Source organism: Rhinopithecus bieti, unplaced genomic scaffold (assembly GCF_001698545.2).
Source record: "Rhinopithecus bieti isolate Rb0 unplaced genomic scaffold, ASM169854v2 scaffold_5719, whole genome shotgun sequence".
In the NCBI taxonomy this organism is placed as follows: Eukaryota; Metazoa; Chordata; class Mammalia; order Primates; family Cercopithecidae; genus Rhinopithecus; species Rhinopithecus bieti.
In genome coordinates, this window is record NW_016804850.1 from 6,953 (window position 1) to 32,245 (window position 25,293).

Genomic DNA, 25,293 nt, shown 5'->3' on the forward strand with positions numbered 1-25,293 from the left:
TACTGAGAGTCCTCTTCAGTTTATTTGTGATAGTTTCCAATGTCTGAAGGAGTCGTTGCTGATTTTCCCATTCAAGGGTATCATTTCTTTCATCGGGTAATGGCACACTAGCTGAGATAAAAACAAAACAAAATAAAACATAACACAAACACATGGTGTTTCTGAAAGTCATTTGTAGTTAATGTTTTACCAAATAGAAATGGCATATTTAAAATCTTCTAGTACTAATAACTGGTCTATAGAAAAAAAATAAAATCTTTCAGGAAAAATTAATTCAAAATAAATTTAACCACTACTCACTGAACAACTAAGTAACTATATGGATAAGACTAAGAACTATACAATTTGTTTCAATCCTTCTCTCAGATGCTAAATCTATATCACCTTTTTTGGGAGTTCTTTATTATAACATAATAAATTCTTGTAAATTCTTGCATTTTAAAAGCACGCCTTAATCATGCCAAGATGAGAATGAAGTACGGTGCTTGTCGCCGTGAGACCTACAAAAGACATCTATGATATTGACAGCAAAAGATGACAAGACTTAGTTAACTGTGCTTTCCCTAATTCTCAATTCCAGAGTCAATTCCTAATAATGATAACAAATGGAAGATTTGAGAAGCAAGTTTCCAGCCAAGAATTTTCCATAATATTACTTTTTCAAATAGACAGTTTATCCTTACCTGTGATGTTAAAAATTAACTTAATTTTATAGTCAGATAATGGGGCACTTCTTTTAATCCGTGAAGACCTGGCATTGCCCATGCTTGTTGGTGTTTCTTGCATAGTGTCCAAGAAGTCATCGTAAGAGTAATCCAGCCTATTAGCTGCACCCCAGCCACCTGGTCCTGGAGAGTTGGGGCAGAGACACAAATGATCACACAGTTGCTTTTTCATCAGCATTTAGGTTCTAATGTTAAGCCACAAGTGAAATTACACTTGACTATTTTCCTCAAATGCTCATAATATACTCCATACAGGGTTTTGTCTACAATGTTATATACATTATAATTTTTGGTCACTTCATATTTGGATTACCAAATGAAATACACTAATATAATTTTTGGTCACTTCATATGGATTACCAATGAAATACACTAAAAGAAGAAAGAAAATCTCTATGGAGCTCCCAGGGCATTTATACCATTCTATCTTTGAGTTAATAGTGAATTATTTTAGCTTTAGAGGTAAATTTTAGAGGCAAATAAGAGCTGGGTGCAAAATTCTAATCTATTTCTACTTCTTTGCAAGACTTTCGCCAATCCTTTTTTTCTGTTTTTAAAATTGACCTTATAAACTATTAACATACATAAATAGATCTCCTCTTGTGAAGATTACTCAAGATGCTTTCATCATATTTTAAAGGTAAGGGTAGTTTACAAAGGCAGCACATAAGTTAAATGACTCTATGATACAACCACACTGGAGGCAACAAGGGTACGTGGAATTCTCTAGATACCCTTGATATCACTGTGATTAACTGCATGGGTTCAGATTGTGGCTTCTCGATGTATGCTGCTGTATAATCTTAGTCAAGTTACTTTCATCTTTCTGAGCCTCAGTTTCTTCATTTATAAATTGAGATGATTCTTACCTGATAGATTTGTCTGTGGATTAAATGAGACAAAATATATAAGCTGTCAAACTCAGTATTTGACTTATTATAAAACTATATTAATACTATTCTGGCCATAATATTGTTATGTACTTTAGACAATAATTTATATTTATATAGGCCTCTCCACTTAAGTAAATTGTTTTCTGAACTTTTTGACTTTATTTATGCTTTTGGCTATTAAAATTAACTGGGATTAATATTATCTTTTTACTTAAGCCTTTTCTCCACAAGCATTAGGTAGCTGTTATAGAAAAAAATGAGCAAGAAGAAAAGTATTAAAAAGACTATAATTCTAGAAACCACATAGAAATAATCACCACGAACATTTTAGGCAAGCTTTTTTCCCACTATGAATGTATAAATATACACACGGATATACATTTATGCATACATACATACATACATATACACACAAACCTGGAATAAAAACAACACACTTTTAACAAAACAAGATTATACCATGTATGTATTATTTAGTAATCTTTTTCAAATTTTATGGCATTTCTATGTGAAATGGTGGCATAAAACTCTCTTGTATGGTACAACACAAACCTACAGTTTCTATTTTTAGACTTTTAGGTTATTTCAAATTTTTAGGACATCCTTACACATACAGTATTTAATCAAATCTAAGATACCACCGGTTAGAAGATACATCCCAATTTCAGGTCTAAAGGAAAAATATGCATCTCAAAATTTATGAAATGTGGTACATATTTGCACAATGGCATGATTTTCACCTTGAGAAATATTCTTAGAAATGAAATTTCTGGGTCTAAGTGCATGGGCATTTAAAATCCTTTAGATACATATTGTCAAATGCCCTCTTAATTTCTCCTTTCTACACAACGTATGAATATGATTTTTTCCCCATAATTCTTGTTTGTTAATCTGACAGGTCAAAAATTGCATTTCACTTTAGTTATTTTATTTAAGATGGAGTTTTGCTCTTTTTGCCCAGGCTAGAGTACAATGGCATGATCTCGGCTCACTGCAACTTCTACCTCCCAGGTTCAAGTGATTCTCCTGCCTCAGCCTCTCGAGTAGCTGGGATTACAAGCACATGCCACCATGCTCAGCTAATTTTGTGTATTTAGTAGAGATGGGTTTCACCAGGTTGACCAAGTTGGTCTCTAACTCCTGACCTCAGGTGATTTGCCCACCTCAGCCTCCCAACGTGCTGGGATTACAGGCGTGAGCCACCTTGCCTGGCCTAGTTTTAATTTTGATTACATGATTATTATGAAGTCAAATCGATTTTATTATATTTATTGGTTGTTTATTTTTCATACATTATGACCTGCCAAGGCATGGTTATAAATGTTACACTGATCCTATGACTACTGGGAATACATTTAGGGAGGAATGCTTGTTTCTTAGTATCACAGGATCATGTGTGCCACCTGCCCATGCTTTTTTCTCAAGAACTGCCATTTGGACCCTTATTAGATGACAAATATTGCTCATCTCATAGACTTGTGATGACAACTGATTCTCTCTAGGTGTAATCTTGTGCCCCCACAACCTACCCCAACAATCTGGGAGGGGAAACCTGGATCGTGTTTAACACAAGAGGGTTGATTATTCTAGATATGTTACTGACAATGCCACCTTACTTTTTCCTACCTAAAACCTTAATTTCCAAAATGTTCACTAAAGTGTTGTACATAATAGTAAACAACTGAAAATAACCCCAAATCTACCAATGGGAACTATTTCTATAAATTATGGTAAACTGATCAATGGGATAATATGTGGCTATTCAAACTGTATTGAAGTAGGGTATTTAGTGAATAAAAATGTCCTCAATACAATGTTAATTAAGAATTTGTGTTCAAAATAGTGTCAGTGTATATACAATAAACAGTTATATATATGTAGTAATATGTATATATCATAGTATGGTATATATACAGTATATATAATATGGTGTATATACATAGATCTACATATATATAGTTATAAATATATACATGTATTAACAGGCTTATTTCTGGGGTTGTGGATTATCTTCATTTCATTTTTTGTTTTTAAGCATTTAAAAAATTGTCTAATAAACACATATGCACAAATGATATTTAAAATATTTAAAATCGAAAGCAACAGTCAACATCACTCTTAATGCTAAATCACCAAAAATATTACAAACATGATTAGTATTTGAAATGGAAAAGATGGCTGCTATAATGCAAATTAATACTTACCATCTCATAACCTTCTAAGCACATGACTTGTACTTGTTCATTTAATGCTTAAAATGGTCACATGAGGTGAGTACTCTTATATAGGTGAGGAAACTGAGGCACAGAGTGTGTTGATAGCTTGCTCAAGATCACACAGCTAGTAGGTAGTGAGGCCAGGATTTTGACTTAAGTAGTTGGTTGTAGAGTCCACGTGTTTAACCACTACACTACTTTCATAACACTATTATTATTATCTTTTATTTTTTTTTTTGATACCTAGTCTCACTTTGTTGCCCAGGCTGGAGTGCAGTGGCATAATCACAGCTCACTGCAGCCTCGAACTCCTGGGCTCAAGGGATCCTCCCACCTCATCCCCATAAGTAGCTGGGACTACAGGTGTGTGCCACCATGCCTGGCAAAAAATAATCTTAATAAAAATGTTCAGAGTAAACATAGTCACATATGTTTCTCACAGTAAACATAGAGAAAGCATCACAATCCCACTTAAAGATATATTAGACTTGAATAAATGAAATCTTAACATATTTTTGGTGAGGAATCTGAATATTTTACATGTGTAACTATTTTATGTTAATGACTTCACTGTAACTTACATTGAGTGCCATATCAAAGTTGCTGTTAGGACTTTATTACTATTCTCTTTTAGGACACACCAACATTTGAATTTTACCAGCATACGTGACTTGGTTTTCTTAGTTTTTGTCATTTTTAAGAATCCTGGCAAATAATTTTAAATAATTTATTTGTTACTAAAATTTGATGTATCCTTAGTGATCACTCAGCACATTACCAAATTATTTAGCCAACTTAAAATACTTGATGAATACATTAATAAAAGTTAACGTTTCTAGTTTGCCTCACTTTTCTGGAATTATTCTTATTTTGCAGATTAGTCTTGCCAACTACCGATGCCACAGAATTTAATTACCAATTGCAAAGCCATTTTCATAGTCATAATTATATTCTAGGCAATATTTTTTGGTCATGTTCTCCTCCAGTCTGCAATCAATGTCCTCTGCATCACTACAAAATGATGGGACCTGCAAGTAAAAAATGAAGAGGATAAAGTGTAAATCACTTTTCTGCATGCCTTGGATAAAAACTTTGCTCCCCTGGCCTTCACATCTCCATCAGCAGGAAGGAAGGGAGGGCCCCAGAGCTCTGCACATTCCTCAAAGGGATTCTGACCCTCCTCCCCTGCGGTCTCTAACTGTCTGTTGGTCACCAGGATTAATTTCACACCTTTTATCTCTGTTTATGTCACTCACCATGAGAAACCCAGGGCTCCGGGGATATCTCCTGGCTCTAAACCTTCATCCTATATGGCTCCTTGGAACCCTTTCTTTGACCCCATCTTCCACTCCTCTTCCCCAATCCCCCAAGCCTTCCTCTATGCCCTCTGAAGCTCAGTCAGTAATCAGCAAATCTGTTATTTTCTACCTCCTCTCTTTATGTTCTCTTCACCTTTGCCCTAAAACCTTTCCAATTTTCCGGAACTTTTCCCAGAAAATATTCTAGAAATACTAGAAATTCCAGAATCCTGGAATTGGTGGCAGGACTGGAAGTGGAGTAAGGTCCTTCTCACTATTTATTGCTGTTTCCAGATCACACTCCCTCACATCTCCTTAAAGGCTCACAGCTCTGAAGCTCATGCCATCAACTCTACCACTCATTGACCCTTCTGGTGACAGTCACCTGCAGCATTTACCCTCTGCGTCACTCCCTCATTCCAAGAACATTTGGTAACTGTCCCTGTTATAGTTCTTGGTGTTTTCTATGGACACCTAGCAAATCCTTCCATCCCCTTGGATTCTCAGTTCCTTTCCCTCTTCTTTCTTGTATTATAGCCTTACTCTGTCACTTACTCCCGTAGTCATACCCTCAGACCTTGTCATTGTCAGAAACTGCACCTTCTCCTCTTCTCAGGAATCCAGCAGTTCCTTGACTTCATCAGAATGTATAATCCATTGACCCTAGTGCCTCTTCTTTAGCCCCTCACGTCTTTGTTACCCATCTAAAATTCCATCGTCCATCACCATGGAACGTCTCCTCCCTTGCAAGCCTCTTCCTCAATTTATTTGCCTGGACAACACTTACCCTTGGTTAAATTAATCATTCTGCTTTCCCACACCTGTACTACATGGTCAACTAAGGCTTGAGAAAAAATGTAACCTTGCTGGCTGCCAATCTTACCACAATTCTTTAGCATACTTATTCATCCTTTCTTAGAAAATTATTTTACACCACCTTCTCTCTTCTTAAGCCTCCAACAACTCCTCCCCATTCTTACTCTCAAATGATCATCTTTTTATGCTGATCAAAACTGAACTCAGAAAAGAGACTTCGTTCACACACTTCCATCCTCATGAGTACCCAGTACCTAGACCTATACCCTTGTACACTCTGCCTCCTTGAATCTTCTTTTTATCCAACAATCTACCTCCAATGTATCAGCAAGTCCTACTGAAATCTACTTTCAGAAGCTATAAAAAAATCCATTAACTTCTCACCACCTTCAGTGCCACCCAAGCCACCATCATCTCTTGCTTTCCTTTCCTATGTGGTCTTTTTACTCTCTTCTCTTACCTTCTGCTTCTCCTAGAGCCCAAAGTCATCAGTAAGTTGTTCCCTCAAATGGCTTTCCATCTCAATTAGAGTATAAGGCAAAGATTTACAGTGACTTTCAAGGCTCTCCACAGTCTGATTTCTCTTCTTACTCCCATCTCCTCTTCCACATGTGATCTCTTTGACCATGTATCACTCAGCCCTCCATCCTCTCTTCCTTTGCCACTCTGACGTCTTTACGGTGGTTCAAACTCTGAAACACACTCCTGCCTCAGGGCCTTTGCACTTGCTGCTCCCTCTGCCTGGAACGCTCTTCCCCTAGATATGCTCATGGCTCACTGCCTCACTCCTTCAGGCCTCTTCTCAAACAGGAACCTAGTGAGGCTTTCCCATCTTCTGTTTTATTTTATTCCATAGCATACGCCATCTGATATGCTACATATTTTCCTTGTAATTTGTTTATTGTTGGTCTATTTATTAACATGTAAATTCTATGAGCACAGGGAGTTTTACCTGTTTATTCAGATCTAAATCCCTAGTGTCTAGAATAGGATATACTTACTAAATATTTATTAAATGAACAAATAAGCATTTAATAGTACATTCTAATCTCTTATAGCATCTTTAACCTGCTACAATTTAGGGTCTGGTAGACACTGAGTCTAACACACACAAAAATATTTAATATTTTAAAGATTTCTTTACCACTTTGGGGTGGAGTATAATTAGCGTGAGTGTATTGTTGCCTTTCAAGTACAGGTCTATAGTAACAGAGGCCTAATGGGTGTAATATTTTCTTGGTTTGCTAGCAACAGTGACAACATTATTTCTCTTTTTGGAATTTGGTTTTATTGAATAGATTTAAATATAACGTTTTTAACAATTTTTTTGAATGGACATTCGTTAATATGTTAGGTGTACTGTATGCTTGACATACAGTAAACAGCACAATAAAATGTTAGCAAATAAATAAAATGCTACCCAGTCTACAAGGCATACAAATATGTATCTAGCATGGTTCCTGCCTTGAAGATGTTCAATACAGTTACATATATTGCTCTGCTTTCTTTTCTTTTTGCTTTTCTTTCTTTCTTCTTCTTCTTCTTTTTTTTTTTTTTTTTTTTTTTTTTTTTTTTTGTTTTGAGAGGGAGTCTTGCTCTGTTGCCCAGGCTGGAGTACATGGCGTGATCTGGCTCACTGCAACCTCCACCTCCCAGGTTCAAGTGATTCTCCTGCCTCAGCCTCCTGAGTTGCTGGGATTACAGGCACACATCACCACACCTGGCTAGTTTTCTTTGTATTTTTAGTAGAGACGGGGTTTCACCATATTGGCCAGGCTGGTCTTGAACTCCTGACTTCGTGATCCACTCGCCTCGGCCTCCCAAAGTGCTGGGATTACAGGCGTGAGGCACCACACCTGGTCTGTTTTTTTTTTTACAATTGTTGTAAGAGTCCTTTCTAAACAAAAATGCATCTTTTAAATCTTTTAAATGTACAATTATATTTTAAGTGTCCAATTATCTTCTTATCATAAACAAAATACCACCTACTATGTTAGGCATTTTTGTCAGACTTTAAATAATAAAGACATTCTCAAACCATCCAGACCTTAAGCTTCTCTGACTTCCTAAGGATGTTTTTAAAGATTCAAAAACGTTTTAATGCATATTTACTTCTAAGTCATTCTAGAAGTTCAAAATCAATGAATAATTTTAAATATTAGGTACATGTCTGGATCACAAAGAAGAGGGAAATAGGATGAGAAACTGCAGTTGTAAATGACTCAGAAAGGCTACGAAACCCTTAATAACGTCCTTTATAAAAGGACAAACAATTAATGACTATTATTGATGTACCATTTTTCCCAAGGTAGTCTCAAATGCTTCAGAAAACTTCTTCATCAGATCTGTGTCATCACAACGTGCTGCTTTGTAGAACATCTCAAAGGACTTGAACCCGTGGTTTGCAAAACGTTTTTCTAGAAAATGTTGGACAAAACAGCTTCAGTTAGTTAGTGTTTTTAAAACAAAGATTTGACTTTCTATGAAATAATTGAAACTTAATGTTTTGATTCTAACATAATTTGTGGGATTGTTATAAAAACAGGAGATGGCAGTTAAGGAGAGTTTCTAGGCATTAACTGATCATAATAAACCATGCACCAAGCAGCACTGGACTCAGTTATCCAGTGAAGAGTTTGCTTTTGATATATTATTCTTTATCTTCCACTCATACAAAAAAGTGAGTATTTAAGGGAAGAAGATATATAAAAATTGTTTTCATTATATTCCTGGGAATTTTGAAAATCCTGGCTGGCTCAAAGTTATTATATCTTATATAGCATACATATTATATTTTCAAAAATTAGGCATTGAAACATTTCTAAATATTACTTTTCTGTAATCATATTCCTTGAAAGAGTAATTGTCATAAAGATAAATTTCTCTCTGTATCAAAAGCTTGCATGGTAGACTTCGCAAAATGCCCTTGAAGAATTCAGGGACAGTCTCCTACTAGCATCCCACCGTCTCAATCTGTGAAAGAAGTGAATGGTATTGTTTCTATTTACTACTGCAGTCTGGGGGGAAAATAGCTCTGTTAAGTGGGTTTCATATATTTTTCCAGGACACTGGTATTTAAATTCCATCTATGGTAGTGAATCAAAGATTCACTTCAGAGAATATTTTTTTACACTAAATGAATGCAGTAGGTTATTTTTATAATAATGTATATTTAATATTATAGAATGGTTTAAAATCTAAATCAAATATGAAGAGACTGTGATTGACATATTTTATTCCATCACATATGTTAGATTTTATTTTAAAGTCAGGTCTTCTGCAGAGTATAAGAATTTTTTCTCGATTTTTTCGTGCAACAGGGTCTCATTCTGTTTTAGGCATTAACTGATCATAATAAAACATGTACCAAGCAGCACTGGACTCAGTTATCCAGTGAAGAGTTTGCTTTTGATATATTATTCTTTATCTTCCATTCATAGCTAAAGTACAGTGACGTGAATCAAAGTTCACTGCAGCCTCCTTGAACTCCAGGGCTCAAGCGATTTTCCCACCTCAGCCTCCTGAATAGCTGGGACCACAGGAGCGCACCACCATGCCCAACCAATTTAAAAAAAAATTTTTTTTTTTTTTTTGTAGAGAAGGTAGGCTGGTCTTGAACTCTTGGGCTCAAGTGATCCACCTACCTCGGCCTTCCAAAGTGCTGGGATTACAGGTATAAGTCACCATGTCTGGCCACTATGAGACTTGAAATTCATGTTTACAGGTTCAGAATTACACATTGTCAAGTCTCCAGATATTTCTAATAAATAACGAGAAGGCTCGGATGGTTCTGCCTTAAACTGAATCTTGTCCTACAGCAATACAATCTATAACAAGACTCTAGTGGCTAATATTTTAAATCCAGGAAAGAGTAATTCTCTTATTCACAAACATTTCAAATTCATAGCACCATTTTTCCCTAATTCCTATTGTAAGGCAATTTTCCTCTTTAACATTTAGAAATGTATACACATTCACACACATTAAAGAAGTCTAGAATAAAATTAAAACTTACTGGCACAGTCTGGCCATTCAGTGGTATATGTTGGTTTCCAGACACCATCTTCATAAGCACAATAATACTTGTCAGTAGACCCTTCTGTAAAATCATAGCCCTCCAAGCAAGTTAATGTACAGTTGACTCCAGTACTATCTTGAGCACATATAAAATCCCCATTTATAGGTGTGAATGGAATTTCACAGGGAGAACCTGTGTAAAAAAAAATTGTATTATTCATATATAGTGGTACAAGAAGCATAAATGAAATTCCAGGAGCTTAAGCGGAATTTCGAAAAGGACTCCTTCTGTCTACCACTATTTCTAGAAAAGCTTTTACCATATGTCTTTAGTGCAAGAGAAGGACAACACTTGCTTTTTGGTTCTAGATTGACATACATTGAAAAGTTGTACCTATGTGTAATTAGAGGTTGTGCATATTTTTATAAAAAGGTAAAGTACTTCTGACTTGGAGTTGTTATTATTATTATTATCATTATTATTATTATTATTTTGAGACAGAGTCTTGCTCTGTCGCCCAGGCTGGAGTGCAGTGGTGCTATCTCGACTCACTGCAGCCTCCACCTCCCGGATTCAAGCAATTCTTATGCCTCAGCCTCCTGAGTAGCTGGAACCACAGTCACACGCCACCATGCCTAGCTAATTTTTTTTATTTTTAGTAGAGACAGGGTTTCACTATGTTGGCCATGCTGGTCTCAAACTCCTGATCTCAAGTGATCCACCCACCTCAGCCTCCCAAAGCACTGGGATTACAGGCGTGAGTCACCATGCCCTGCCCTTATTTTTGACATTCCTTTAATAAAAGCAAAAACTGGATAACATTATGCAGCAAATATATTTTCAGAATCTGTCTTCTCAAACATTTAAAATAGGATTATGTCAATAATACATTGTAACCTTAGAGAAAATGTTAACGAAATGTTAACTAAAGACTATTCTGGGAGAAAATATTTTTATCTATCATAAGGTCAAGGAATGACAATGGAAAACCTGAATAAAATCTGTCGGTCTTCTAACTGTAAAAATTTAATGCTCATAGCCTATTTTCTTTCATAAAACAGAGCACTATAGCAATGACATGTATCAAATGTCAACTAGAATTTTGAGGGCTTATGAAGACAATACCTTTTATGACAATATGGATATCACATGTCCTGTTATTGCCCGAGGGGTCAGTGGCTGTATACTGTACTATAGTCTCCCCTTGAGGGAAAAGGTCTCCTTGTGTATGACTTCTGGTAATGACCAATTCAGCCCCTGGAAAGGAAAGAAGGCAGTCAATTTTTGGGTTGTATCCACATTATTTTACTTTATTTTTTTTTTGAAACAGTCTTACTCTGTTGTCCAGGTTGGAGTGCAATTGCATGACCTCAGCTTACTGCAACCTCCACCTCCCGGGCTCAAGCGATTCTCCTGCCTCAGTCTCCCAAGTAGCTGGGATTATAGGCACTCGCCACCACACCCAACTAATTTTTGTATTTTTAGTAGAGATGGGGTTTCACCATGTTGGCCAGGTTGGTCCTGAACTCCTGACCTCAGGTTATCTGCCCACCTTGGCTTCCCAAAGTCCTGGGATTACAGATGTGAGTCACCGTGCCCAGCCTGTAGTCACTTTATTAGTCTCTTATTTGATTTGAAGTTTCATGTCCTACTTATGCAAATCAGTTGGGCATTCCGTGTTGCTTTGCCCACTAGCAGAAAATAAGAGATTTAATATTTATACAGTAACATAGAAATAGTAGATTCAACAACCCCATTAAATTAAGGCTTTCTTTGATAAACAACTGATTTTCTCAAAGTCCTTTGAGATGTCCTACAAAGCAACTAGGCAATAGGTAAGTCTGCTACAACATTGGGATTTTAATTAAGAAATTACTTAATTTGCATTTTTTGTTGTTTTCTGGGTTTTACTGAAACCCTTAAAATAAACTTCAGTTATATTTGCTTAGTTTTTTTTCTACTTTCTTATGATCTTTTATAATTTTATTTGTCAAGTATTTAAGAACTGAGTCTGAATATATAGATCTGCAGTAGAGATGCTGATAAAATGCATGGTTTCTGCCTCTAGAACAACATAAGCTTGGAGACTCAAGAAATTCATTAGAACCCTGCTAGGTACAGCACCTAGTGCAGGTTCAACAAATGCCCATGGAATACTGAATTAGGAAAACCCTCATGGATAGGTAAGTTTAATAACGTTAACTTATAATTATCCTAGCATTAAAACATGTTAACTTATATAATTATTGATTCTCCTTAGACAGTTTTGTTTGCTTTTCTCTTTTATCCTATTAAAAGCTTTTAAAATAAAAAAGAATTCAGTGCTACTATGCTGACGACAAAGTACTTGTCACCTCACCTGAGTTGTCTGAGAATTGAGGCTCATCCCAGCTTGCAGCATACACCTTCTCTGAGACCTGGATGGGAGGTGGAGATCTGCACCAGTCTATGACAGGTGGTTCTACATCTAAAGAACGTGAAATCAAAGAAGTTACAACTGATATTCATAAATGATGAGGAGGTTTTCAAAACAGAACTGAAGTCAGCTTGTGCTGGCAGACAGCCTTGAGCTTGTAAGAAACAAGGCTGACCCTGTGGCTCCTTTGATATCTTTTCCCTGATCCCCAGCATCAAAGGAAAGAGCTGCTTTTGCTATACTGCCCCCTATCTGTTGAAGAAAAAAATGTCACCTTCCTAAAATCACCTTGGGCACAAGTGTGTGAAAGGTAATTCCTGACGTCGTGGGCATTTAAATTGTGGGTTCTGTCCACGGTCATTGAGCTGACCCAACTGGAAGGGAAGAGAACCATTCCAGACAAGCTGAAGGAGTGAAATGACCACACCTGTCATTCCCATGATGTTCCTCTTATCTGAAGGGTCAAGATAAGGGCTAATAGATGGCTAAATGGAAGGACCATGGGCCAGAGATCCTAGTCATGTTGCAAAATAAGCATGATGTCAGTGTGGGTGGGCTACTGCTGGGAGGCCAGGAGATTATTTCCAGAGGTGGAACATTGGAGCTAAAGATTTCTAAGGTTGGCAAATTCTAGGTGAAGACAAAGAACAAAGTGGGAACCTGGAAGTGGGGAAAGAAGACAGAGGATGAAAACCATGGTAGAAGTTAAAGCACTGGGAGTCTGTGTTGCTGAGCACTGGAACCCAGGCTGAAGGGTGGATATGGGGTGGGGTGAGTGAGCCAGGTTTCAAAGCCATGATTGAATGTGGTGGAGTTTTTAGGATGTCAATAAAGAACAATAAAGTGGGTGTATAATCTAGGCAAGACCATTGAGGACATAGGCATGGGCAAAGATTTTATGACAAAAACATCAAAACCAATTGCAACAAAAGCAAAAATTGACAAATGGGATCTAATTAAACCAAAGAGCTTTTGCACAGCAAAATAAACTATTATCAGACTGAATAGACAACCTACAGAATGAGAGAACATTTTTGCAATCTATCCATCTGATGAATATCTAACATCCAGAATCTATAAGGAACTTAACATTTACAAGAGAAAACAACCCCATTAAAAGTGGGCAAAGGGCATGAACAGACACTTTTAAAAAAAGACATTTATGCAGCCAACAAACATATGAAAAAAAGTTCAACATCACTGATCATTAGAGAAATGCAAATCAAAACCACATTGAGATACCATCTCACGTCAGTTGGAATGGCAATTATTAAAAAGTCAAGAAACAACAGATGCTAACAAGGCTGTGGAGAAATAAGAACGTTTGTACACTGTTGGTAGGAATGTAAATTAGTTCAACCATTGTGGATGACAGTGTGGTGACTCCTCAAAGACCTAGAACAAGAAATACCATTTGAACCAGCAATCCCATTACTGGGTATATACCCAAATGAATATAAATCATTCTATTACAAAAATACATGCATGCGTATGTTCATTGCAGCACTACTCACAATAGCAAAGACATGGAATCAACCCAAATGCCCCCCAATGATAAACTGGATAAAGAAATTGTGGTACATACACACCATGGAATACTATGCAGTCATAAAAAGGAACAAGATCAAGTCCTTTGCAGGGACATGGATGGAGCTGGAAGCCATTATCCTCAGCAAACTAATGCAGGAAGAAAACCAAACACCGTATGTTCTCACTTATAAGTGGGAGTTCAACAATGAGAACACTTGGACAGAGGGAGGGGAACAACACACACTGGGGCCTTTCAGGGGTTGGGGGAGAAGGGGAGCATCAGGATAAACAGCTAATGCATGCAGGGCTCAATACCTAGGTGATGGGTTGATAGGTGCAGCAAACCAACATGGCACACATTTACCTATGTAACAAACTTGCACATCCTGCACTTGTATCCTGACTTAAAATTAAATTAAATTAAAAAGGAGGGTGTATAGGAAATAATTTTAATTTAATTATGCATTTTATACATCTGAAATGTTCTTATTACATGCCTTTGAGGTTTGAGGGAGATAGCAAAAACATTATTTTTCTAATTTTGTAGGTGAGGAATGTTAGACAAGGCAAACTTAAGAAATTTGCTTGAGGTCAGTAAGCTATTAAATTGTAGCCACAAGCATTAAGACCAAGTATTCCTATCCAAGATACATGTAAATACATACTCTGAAATTAACTGAACTGCACCTGTGAGAATATATGGATCCCCATTTTAAGCTAAGTCTTGTGAACATATGTTCAATTTTTGTCTTTTTCTCATGTTTGTTATTTCATTAGTGCAGACCTTAGGTTTATTACTTTACTACACTGTACACTCTGTAGACCAGTGATGCAGTCCCTTTTGTTCATGTTCAGATCTCCACTAGATAGCACAGCATCTCTTCTATAACAGGTGCTCAAAACAAGTTGCTGAAAAAAGGATAAAGCAATGCTCATAGCAGGTCAGTGTACTTTGAGAATGCTGAATCAAGTCAATTCATAGCTAAATTTACAAATCCGGTAGTATTTACTATTTTGCCAAAAGAAATGACAATTGAATATTCAAAGATTTTCTGAGCATATCTGATTTTATTCAGATGTTTTAAAGTTAAATCACAGGTGCAAGAGGGCAGTAAGCCTCAGTCAATCACTTTCAAAAGAATTGGAGGTGCCAGCAGATGTACTGTCTCCAAAGGAGGGGGACAGCCCACTTCAAAGCAAGTGAGACAGCACTCTGTGGCAGCCAAGGAGAAGCATTCCTGGCTTGCCTCTCATTTATCAGGGTGACACCAACACCCTGAAGAAAATAAGAAAAATGTAAGCTTTGGTGTATTTTCTTTCTCTCTCTGTCTCTCCGTCCCTTTCTATCTGTTTCTGTCTCTCTCTCTCTCTCTCTCTCCCCCCCCCCATATCCCTCTCTGCTTCTGCTTCCATCTCCCCTGCTTCATCTTCCTTCTCCTTCTTTCTCTTTCTCTCTCTGTTGTTGTTGTTTTTTTTTTTTTTTTTTTTTTTTTTTTTTTTTTTTTTTTTTTTTTTTTTTTTTTTTTTTTTTTAGATAGAGTCTCTCTGTCCCCCAGGCTGGAGAGCACTGGCGTGATCTTGGCTTACTGCAACCTCCGTCTCCTGGATTCAAGCAATTCTCTTGTTTCATTCTCCCAAATAGCTGAGAATACAGTCATGTGCCACCACACCCAACTAATTTTTGTACTTTTAGTAGAGAGAGGGTTTCAACATGTTGGCCAGGTTGGTCTCGAATTCCTGACCTCAGGTGATTCATCTGCCTCGGCCTCCCAATGTGCTGTGATTACAGGTGTGAGCCACCATGCCTGGACCTTCTCTCTCTTTCTTTCTCTTTCTCTCTCTCTCTCTCTCTCTTTTTGAGACGGAGTTTTGCTCTTGTTGCCCAGGCTGGAGTGCAATGGCGCGATCTTGGCTCACTGCAACCTCCGCCTCCTAGGTTTAAGCAATTCTCCTGCCTCAGTCTCCCAAGTAGCTGGGATTACAGTCATGTGCCACCACACCTGGCTAATTTTGTATTTTTAGTAGAGATGGGGTCTCTCCACATTGGTCAGGCTGGTCTGGAACTCCCCACCTCAGGTGATCCGCCTGCCTCGGCCTCCCAAAGTGCTGGTATTACAGGGTGAGCCTCCACGCCCAGCCCTTTCTCTTTTATAATTTGGGAATTCAGTTAAAGTCTAGTAGTCACTCAAGTACACATTTCACATTTCACTATGCTGACTCTTCATTATGAAAAATTAAAACTTGGCAAAGTCTTGAGCCACATTTCCAAGTCTAAAATCACTGTGTCAGATTTTGAGAATCCAACATGTTTTCATGCAAATGGAAATGCTCATGTTTAAAACAACATTGAAAAAGGAATTTTTAGAAACTAAGCCTTGTGAAATAGTCAGATTTTTACTGGATTTCTTTCATCTACTTTTACCAAAACCTGTAATATATAGGGTAAGGAACCAGTTTAATATATATTAGTTATTTCAATAAGTTATGTAACATTTTTAAAATAAAATGAATTTAACATAATGAATTTTAAAATAAACATAAGAAAAATAGACCTGAGATAAATATTGCAAAATGTCGGTATGTTGTCATCTAGCTTTCACACAGAGCTTAAAGTATGGCAGGCACTAGATCAAGTGGTTTATATATTATCACAAATTAAAAATCTCACAATGAGGTAATACATTCGTTAATTTTATTTTTGGATAAAGAAATTGAGGTATGGAGCAGCAACCGGTGCCCTTGACTTTAAGTGGTGCAGATGAACATGAACCTAAGCAGCTTGGGTTCAGAGTCCATGCTCTTGCCCACTACAGATTGCTACATAGCCTACCTCTCCATGTATTTTGTTCTGGTAATGCGCAGAAGACCAATTGAGAGATGATACAGTAAACCAGGCTCAAAAGATTTAAAAGGACTGATCCGCCATGGTGGCTCTGAGGATGGAGAGAATGGGACAAATTTCAGAGATATCAAGTAAGTGAAACCAATAGCACCTGATACTGTCTTGGATATTGGTAAGAGGTCAAGGAGTCAAGCATGACTTCCAATGTTTTTGCTTGGTAGCTAGGTGGTTGGCTGCGTCCTTTTCTGAGCTAGGAAATAATTTGGGTGAGTTTGAAATGCCTGTGAGGCATTAATATGGGGGAAAGTCCATGAGGCTTTCAGAGTCCATTTTGGATTCCAGAAAAGAGATTTGAACTGGAAATAGGAATATGGGAGTTGTCAGTGAACAAAATCACTCAGGAAAACTACAAAGAGAGAAAGAGAAGGCCAGGGCTGAAACCCTAGAGATGATCAACATTTGAGAATTAGCCAGAGGAAGAGAAACCCACAAAAGAGATAAAGAAGGTTAGGTAAAAATAATGGAAGAAAAAAAAAAAAAAGACGGGAAAGACTAACATCAAAGAAGCTAAGGGAAGGAAAAAGTTTTGATAAGAAGTGTGTGGTTAATAATGTACAATGTAGCTGAGTGTAGTGGCTCACACCTATAATACCAGCATTTTGGGAGGCCAAGGTGAGAGGATCACTTGAGGCCAGGTGTTTGAGACCAGCCTGGGAACACAGTGAGACCTCGTCTCTACAAAAATATAAAAAATAAAAAAATTAGCTGGGTGTGCTGGCACATGCCTGTAGTCCCAGCTATTTGGGAGGCTAAGGCAGGAGGATTGCTTGAGCCTAGGAGTTTGAGGCTGCAGTGAGCTATGATTATGGCACAGCACTCACTCCAGCCTGGAGGACAGAGTGAGACCCTGTCTCTGAAAAAATTAAATAAATGTAAAATATGAGGAAAGATTATGTAAAATGAGGACCAAAAAGTACAGAGTAACACTAGAGATCACTGGTGACTTTGATGACAGTGGTTTACATGATTGAAGGGGACAGAAGCCAGACTTGGGTGACTCAGAATAAATGGCAATTAAGCAGAAAGACATGGCAAGCATTGGGAACTTTCATGTGGGTTCATATGGGAAGAAATCAAAAATAAGTGGTGATAGTTAAAGGGTATGTAGGTTTCAAACAGGGAGTGCTTTGAGCAAGTTTCAATGCCAGTTGGAAGAATCAGTGACAAGGGAGTTGTTGATCATAAAGGAGAAGTGGTCTCTGGGGTTCTGGATTGCTTTCACAAAACTGCCCAATGATTCGGTCTGTTCTCATGCTGCTAACAAAGACATACCTGCGACTGGGTAATTTATCAAGGAAAGAGGTTTAACAGACTCACAGTTCCACATGGCGGGGGAGGCCTCACAATCATGGCAGAAAGCAAAGAAGGAGCAAAGCCACGTCTTGCACGGTGGCAGGCAAGAGAGCATGTGCAGGGGAACTCCCCTTTATAAAACCGTCAGATCTTGTGACAGTTATTCACTATCATGAGGACAGCATGGGAAAGACCCACTTCTATGATTCAATTACCTCCCATTGGGTCCTTTCCATGGCACATGGGAATTATGGGAGACACAATTCAAGATGACACTTGGATGGGGAAACAACCAAACTATATCACTTACCAATAACCTTGATATGGAAAATGCAGCTGGCTTGGTTGCCGGATAGGTCAGTTGCTGTGTATACGATAGCAACATCTCCAATTGGGAAAAGGTATGGTGGGGTGAAAGCTGGATGAACGTGGATTGACACCTTTTGGAGATACATAAATATTTTGAAAGTTAACGTCAAAAGTGTGTTTATTGTTTTTTGATTTATATATTATTAGTAATGTTAACAATGATACAATATTTCACATAGAGGAAAGGAAAAAGGCACAGTTTTCTGGCATATTTCTTTCCAGATTATCCTATTTACATGATTTATAGAATTGGCACACAACAAAATGTTGCTCCTTGTTTTTTAAATGTCTTTTATGTTTTAAAACGTCTTTTACATTCTTATGCAGTCTTTACAACTTGAGATGACTCTTAAATATTTCCATAATGTTCTGTAGAATAAATATATGATAACTTAAGAAAAATCTGTTGAAGGACATTAGTTTGACCCAAACATTTCCATTGTAAACAGTTTTGAACAGATAATTTAAAAATATTTTTCTTCTTCTTTTCTTTATTGATGCATAATAGATATACATAGTTTCAGGGTACATGTGATAATTTCACACATTCATATAATTTATGAAGATCAATCACTATACTTCAGATATCCATCACCTTAAATATATATCTTTTCTTTATGCTGGAATCATTAAAATTCTTCCCTTCTAGTTATTTTGGAATATACAATCGATTATTGCAAACTATAGTCAACCTACTGATCTAAGTAAGACGAGGTCTTATGACTTCTATCAAAACGTATATTCGTACCCATTAATTCACTTCTCTTGTCTCTCCCTCCCCCACCTTTCTTGGCCTCTAATAACCACCAGTCTACTCTCTATCTTCATGAGATACACTTTTTTTTGTTCTTACCTGAGATATTTGTCTTTCTGTGTTTGGCTTATTTTGCTTATTTATTATTTCCTTATAATAGAGTTCCATGAACAGAATTATTAAACCCAAATGTTAACATTTTATTAGTAGATAATATAAAATTTATTTCCAAATGAATGGTAACAATTCATATTCCCACTGTCAACCAGTGTCAAAGTTTCCCATATTTTCTGATCTATATTAAATATTATCAATTTTTGGTTAAGTCAAAAATTTGGCACCAGGTCATTGCTTTAATGAGCTGTTTCTTAATGCTATATGCTAAGATTATATTCTCAAGTTTGCATGTATTATATTTTTTACTTCCTGAATTGTACGTTTATTCTTTTCATCCATTGAAAAATTGATAAATTTCTTCTTCACTGCAGTTTTGAAAATATTTCAAATAAGATTAGAAAGCTATTTATGAAATGATTTGATAAGCATCCAAATATATTTGACGGTAGCTTTTTAAATGATTTAAAGTATAATTTGGAAATATATTTTCTGTGTGGTATGATTTGAGAGTATAACTTTATATCTTAAAAATCACTCACTGTATTTTAAAATTATCACCCTTTATGATATTTTAAAATCCATCTTTATGGAATAGTACCGCATCATTCTGTTTATTTTTATTTTATTAAATATTTTGATTTCTGATGGATCTAGTTGTTTCTTATTATTCTTTTTGATACTTTAGGTATTCTTCTACTTTCCATTGCAGAATCACTTTTCATGCTCAAAAATATGCTGAATGCCTTTGAAATATATTTATTCTAGAAATATTTTGCTTTTTAATTATTTTCTTTCAGAAAAGCTAGAACAANAATAGTACCGCATCATTCTGTTTATTTTATTTTATTAAATATTTTGATTTCTGATGGATCTAGTTGTTTCTTATTATTCTTTTGATACTTTAGGTATTCTTCTACTTTCCATTGCAGAATCACTTTTCATGCTCAAAATATGCTGAATGCCTTTGAAATATATTTATTCTAGAAATATTTTGCTTTTTAATTATTTTCTTTCAGAAAAGCTAGAACAAAACATTTTGTTTTTTAATCTACAAATATGGCATGTATTTCCATTTGATTTCATTATTTCACCTGCCAATGTTTTATATTTTCCTTTAGAGTGCCATTCACCCTTCTTTTTAAATAGAAACCTAAATATTTTATATTTTATCTTGGATTGTAAGTAGAATCCCTTTTTAAATTACTTAAGTAATCTATTACTATATATAGCATTACATAGTTTATAGAATGGGGTGTGTGTGTGTGTGTGTGTGTGTGTGTGTGTGTGTGAATTTATCTGTATCTTAGTAGTTAAATAGTTATTTTGCTCCAGGAAATTAAATCAGGGATGCAAACAGTAAGTTTAAAAGTCTCATTCAGGACACAGAGGAAAACTTAGAGTACAAATCATGGAATAGATAATAGACATACAGAACAGAAATTAGAGATATAACTTATGAATCATCAGTGTTCCTTAAGAAAACAGAATGAATGGAATAGGAAAAATGTTCTAAGATATAGAAGAAAACTTGATTTGAAGAAAGCTATGACTCTGTACATAAAAAGGACTCTCAATGTACCAAAGTTGATAAACAACAAGCATCACTTAAACAAATCCCAGATAACTTGATATACAATTAAAAATTCCCACAGCATTCAAGGAGATCTTCAAAAAAAAGATAATAATCAGCCTATATTACCTTTCTCTTAGTCATTAAATGCTCATCTGGAAATAAAAGATGTTCTTGTACATGCAAAGGCTTAGTAAATATACCACCTGTTTATACTTTTTCTGAAAGAATGGATTTTGAACCTACCTGAACCTACCAAATGAGGTGAATCACAACAAATCCCTCATAAGAGAGAAAAGTCATGGTGTGAAGAACTGACAGCAAACACCAAAACTATGTAAACACATACTCAGTATGAAAAATTGTGGTTGTCAGGGTTCATGTGTTATCAAAGGTTATGACTTTTTGAAGGGAATATGCATAATGTAAAAAACTATATTAATTAATCTATAATAAATTAGAATAAGAATCCCAGATTATATCAACAAACTACAAGCTGCTGAAAAGTTAAACTGATAATTTGCTCATTTTACTTGAGTGAAATGCAATAGATACTCTTATACTTTTGCCACAGATAATTGGGTAATGAAAGGCTTATGCACGTTTTTAAAACTTTATTTAAAAAGACTATATTGCCTCCACATATAATTGCAGCTACAGTCCTAAAGCTGAAGAGTATAAAAGGTAAGTAATCACATATTCTAAAGAGAGCTCCTAAGAATGGAAAAATCGCCAGGAGGCTGACACAGCAGTGGCTGGACTGGTCCTGTGCCCCTTGCACTTACCACCAGCCCACATTAGAAGATACATATATTATAGAATACACACACACACACACACACACACACACACACATATATATGAAATAGGAGAATTCACTTGGGTAGAGTGTTGGGACATTTCCCCTATCTTCTCCATGGGGGAAGGAATGGGGAGGAATACTGCCTTAAACCAAGTGGCTGGGCTTCAGACAACCATTCATAGAACATTGGCAGGGGACAGGGGGTGCCTACAGAAAACGGAGACCAGCATCCCAGTCCCAGGCTGGATGCTTGCTGAGCAGTAGAAACCCATAGATTCACTCCAATGTGAGGAGTGCTGGATGAGACCGACACCCATGCCTTGGAGTTTAGGGGCATATATGAATGTTGACAGGTGTCTGCATCTCTCCTGGTGAATGCTGAAGTCAGGAGGCTTATTTGAGCAATATGGACAGACTGGGAGGAAGGCTGTTCTGAACATGGGTCAGCCTGCACTCCCAGTTGTTGGCATGGTGAAGACACATAGGCTGAAAGGGGAGATGGCAGTGCTTGAGTCGTTCTGCCCTGCACCCTGCTCTAGGGGTTTTGAGAGGTTGTGGGATGTACGACAGGGCCTGGAGCTAAGGGGAAGGGCAGAAGGGGTCCTGCCAGAATGCACCTTCATGGCAGGTAACTGTAAGGGGTTGGGGAGGGGATGGTGCTCCTACAGGGCCTCCTGCCAAATCTGCACATGGACTACATGAGAGAGACAATGGTTTTCTTTTTTTCTTTTTCTTTTTCTTCTCACAGTGCATCAGCAATACAGAGAGGGCCACACAGCCTTAAACAAATGAAAGACTTTTGAAGCTTTCCTCAAAAATACTCCTTTCCCAGCTGTGTTCATTTCCTATTGTTTCCATAGCAAATTCCTAAAAATTTGGCAGCTTAAAACAACAGAAATGGGCTAGGCACGGTGGCTCACACCTGTAATCCCAGCACTTTGGGAGGCCGAGGCAGGAGGATCACTAGATCAGGAGTTCAAGACCAGTCTGGCCAACATGGCGGAAACCCGTCTCTATTAAAAATACAAAAAATAGCCAGGTGTGGTGGCGCTTGCCTGTAATCCCGGCTACTTGGGAGGCTGAGGTAGGAGAATCACTTGAACCTGGGAGGTGGAGGCTGCAGTGAGCCGAGATCATGCCACTGCACTCCAGCCTGGAGACAGAGTAAGACTCTGTCTCAAACAAACAAACAAAAAGCAAAAAACAAACAAACACAACAAAAAATGTATTATCTTGTGGTCTTATAGGTTGGAGACACTAATGGATCTTACAGGGTTGAAATGAAAGTGTTAGTAGGGCTGAGTTCCTTTCTGGAGTCTCTGAGGGAGAATCTGTTTCCTTGCCTCTTCTAACTTTCAGAGGCTGCCTGCATGGTCCTCCTCCTCTAGCTTCAAAGCCACTGATGGCAGATTGAGTCCTTCTCACTGCACATCTCTCGAATTCTTCTTCTGTTATAGCATCGCTCTGTAACCACAGCTGGGAAAGGTACTTCTCTTTTAAGGACTCATGTGATTAAGTTGGATTCACCTGGATAATCCACGTTCATCCTCCCATCTCACAGTCCTTACTTTTATCACATCTACAAAGTTCCTTTGCTATGTAAGGAAACACATTCATGGGTTCTAGGGATTATGACAAGGATATCTTTGAGGTAGCCATTTTTCTGTTTATCCCACCAGCCCTGACCCTAGAGAGGCCAGAAACAGAGATGGGGAGGCATAGAAGGAGGAAAAGAATATCCATGGCTCCTCTGTTCTCAAGTCAGTCAGGCCACCTCTGAGCTGCAAGAGGAAAAAGCTTTGAAGTGGATACATGATTCAAGTTTTTATTTAGACAGCAAGACTCTTCTTTCTAATCCTTGAAAGTGGTTTTAATTATGGAGAGAACTATTGGTATACCCTAGAGTAACCAAAGCTTGTGACTGTAGAAAATAGTTATTTTCCACTGGTGACTGTTCTAGTTCAGACTATTCAATATCAGTTACACAATTATAGTTTTGATTGCACTGTACATATAATTTAGCATCCTACTTTTCTACCAAGAAATTTCTCTTTTTGGAAAATTTCCGAGGGAATAATCAGAGACAAAAGACAAAGACTTAGTACAAGGATGTTCATGACAGCATCATAAGTTCATTCTTTTTATTCTTTCTTACCCTGCTTTGAGTTCATGTTCTATTATTACAATAAATGTAGTGGGGCTTTTTTCCCAATTGTCTAAACTGCCTTGTTTCTCTGTCTTTTTTTCTTTCAAAACTCTACGTTATAAAGAAACCCAATTATTTACTTTCTTCATGCCTGTGTTGGAGAGTCACATCAATTTCAGAGAAATTCACACAATAGTGCAGACTAATCTCTGTAAGTTTATGATCACAAAACTCAAATGGACCCTCAATAGTAGCCAAATAATCCTAGTGTATTTCTCTGGTTTGCTCACTCTCCTCCTCAGAATGAGTTTTTAAAAACTTCTCAGTTCTCCTAAAACTTCAAAACTCTCTCACTTACTCCCTTTAGTTAAGCTTCAGGTCTGACCACTTTCTGAAGAGAAGCCATTCACAATGAATTGCCCCCTCTTTTCCTTGTATATTCAACTTCTTCATCTCAATTGGTTCTCTTTCTTTCTATTTTTATTCTTTTAAGCACATTCAAGTTCTTCCCCATGTGGTAGGCTGAATAACAGCCCCCTCAAAGATCATCCATGTTCTAATCCCTGGAACCTGTGAATACGTTACCTTCCATGGAAAAAGGGACTTAGCAGACACGACTAAATTAAGAATCTTAAAATTAAGAGATTCTCCTGAATTTTCCAGATGGGCTCAATGTAGTCTCAAGGGTCCTTATAAGGGGAAGGCAGGAGGGTCAGGGTGAAAAGAAGAAGATGTGGTGGAAATATCACACAAGAGAGACTGCTCAACACACAAATCCCCTAAAGTACATTCAGCCCTAGAAATCACATTTGCTCTTTTCAAATCAGATTTAAAAGCTACCTTGATTGTAAGTATATTAAACACAATGATCAGAACAGTTATTTTTCCCATGTTGCGCTCTACATTCCCTGGCACCAATCTATCCTGATTGGTACAACTTATATATATTTACAGATAAGTGTAGAAATAACATAATATTTAAGTGCATCTTAATGTATGTGAATACTAACCATGTACATATAAGAGGAAGTAAAATTCCTAAATGAACTATTTTTCTAACATCTGATGGATGATTATTTCAAGCTACTATACAAAGAAAATGAAAATACTGTGTTCTGGGGGCGGAGCAAGATGGCCGAATAGGAACAGCTCCAGTCTCCAACTCCCAGCACGAGCGACACAGAAGACCGGTGATTTCTGCATTTTCAACTGAGGTACTGGGGGCACCTCACTAGGGAGTGCCGGACAATCGGTGCTGGTCAGCTGCTGCAGCCTGACCAGCGAGAGCTGAAGCAGGGCGAGGCATCGCCTCACCTGGAAGCGCAAGGGGGAAGGGGATCCGTTTTCCTAGCCAGGGGAACTGAGACACACAACACCTGGAAAATCGGGTAACTCCCACCCCAATACTGCGCTGTAAGCATACAGGCA

The 25,293-nt window shown here is 37.3% G+C and overlaps 1 protein-coding gene across 1 annotated transcript in view; it reads right to left on the minus strand.

The window, feature by feature from the left end:
• Positions 1-4,547: 4,547 nt before the first annotated feature.
• LOC108528728 (sushi, von Willebrand factor type A, EGF and pentraxin domain-containing protein 1-like) overlaps positions 4,548-25,293 on the minus strand; it is a 113,637-nt gene continuing 92,891 nt past the window's right edge. The window contains exons 9-14 of the mRNA XM_017870707.1: positions 18,418-18,547; positions 12,326-12,433; positions 11,092-11,223; positions 9,964-10,158; positions 8,244-8,365; positions 4,548-4,862 (exon numbers count right to left, since the gene is read on the minus strand). Coding sequence (XP_017726196.1) covers positions 4,743-4,862; positions 8,244-8,365; positions 9,964-10,158; positions 11,092-11,223; positions 12,326-12,433; positions 18,418-18,547 — 807 coding nt within the window. The 3' untranslated portion in view covers positions 4,548-4,742. The remainder of the gene's footprint in view (positions 4,863-8,243; positions 8,366-9,963; positions 10,159-11,091; positions 11,224-12,325; positions 12,434-18,417; positions 18,548-25,293) is intronic.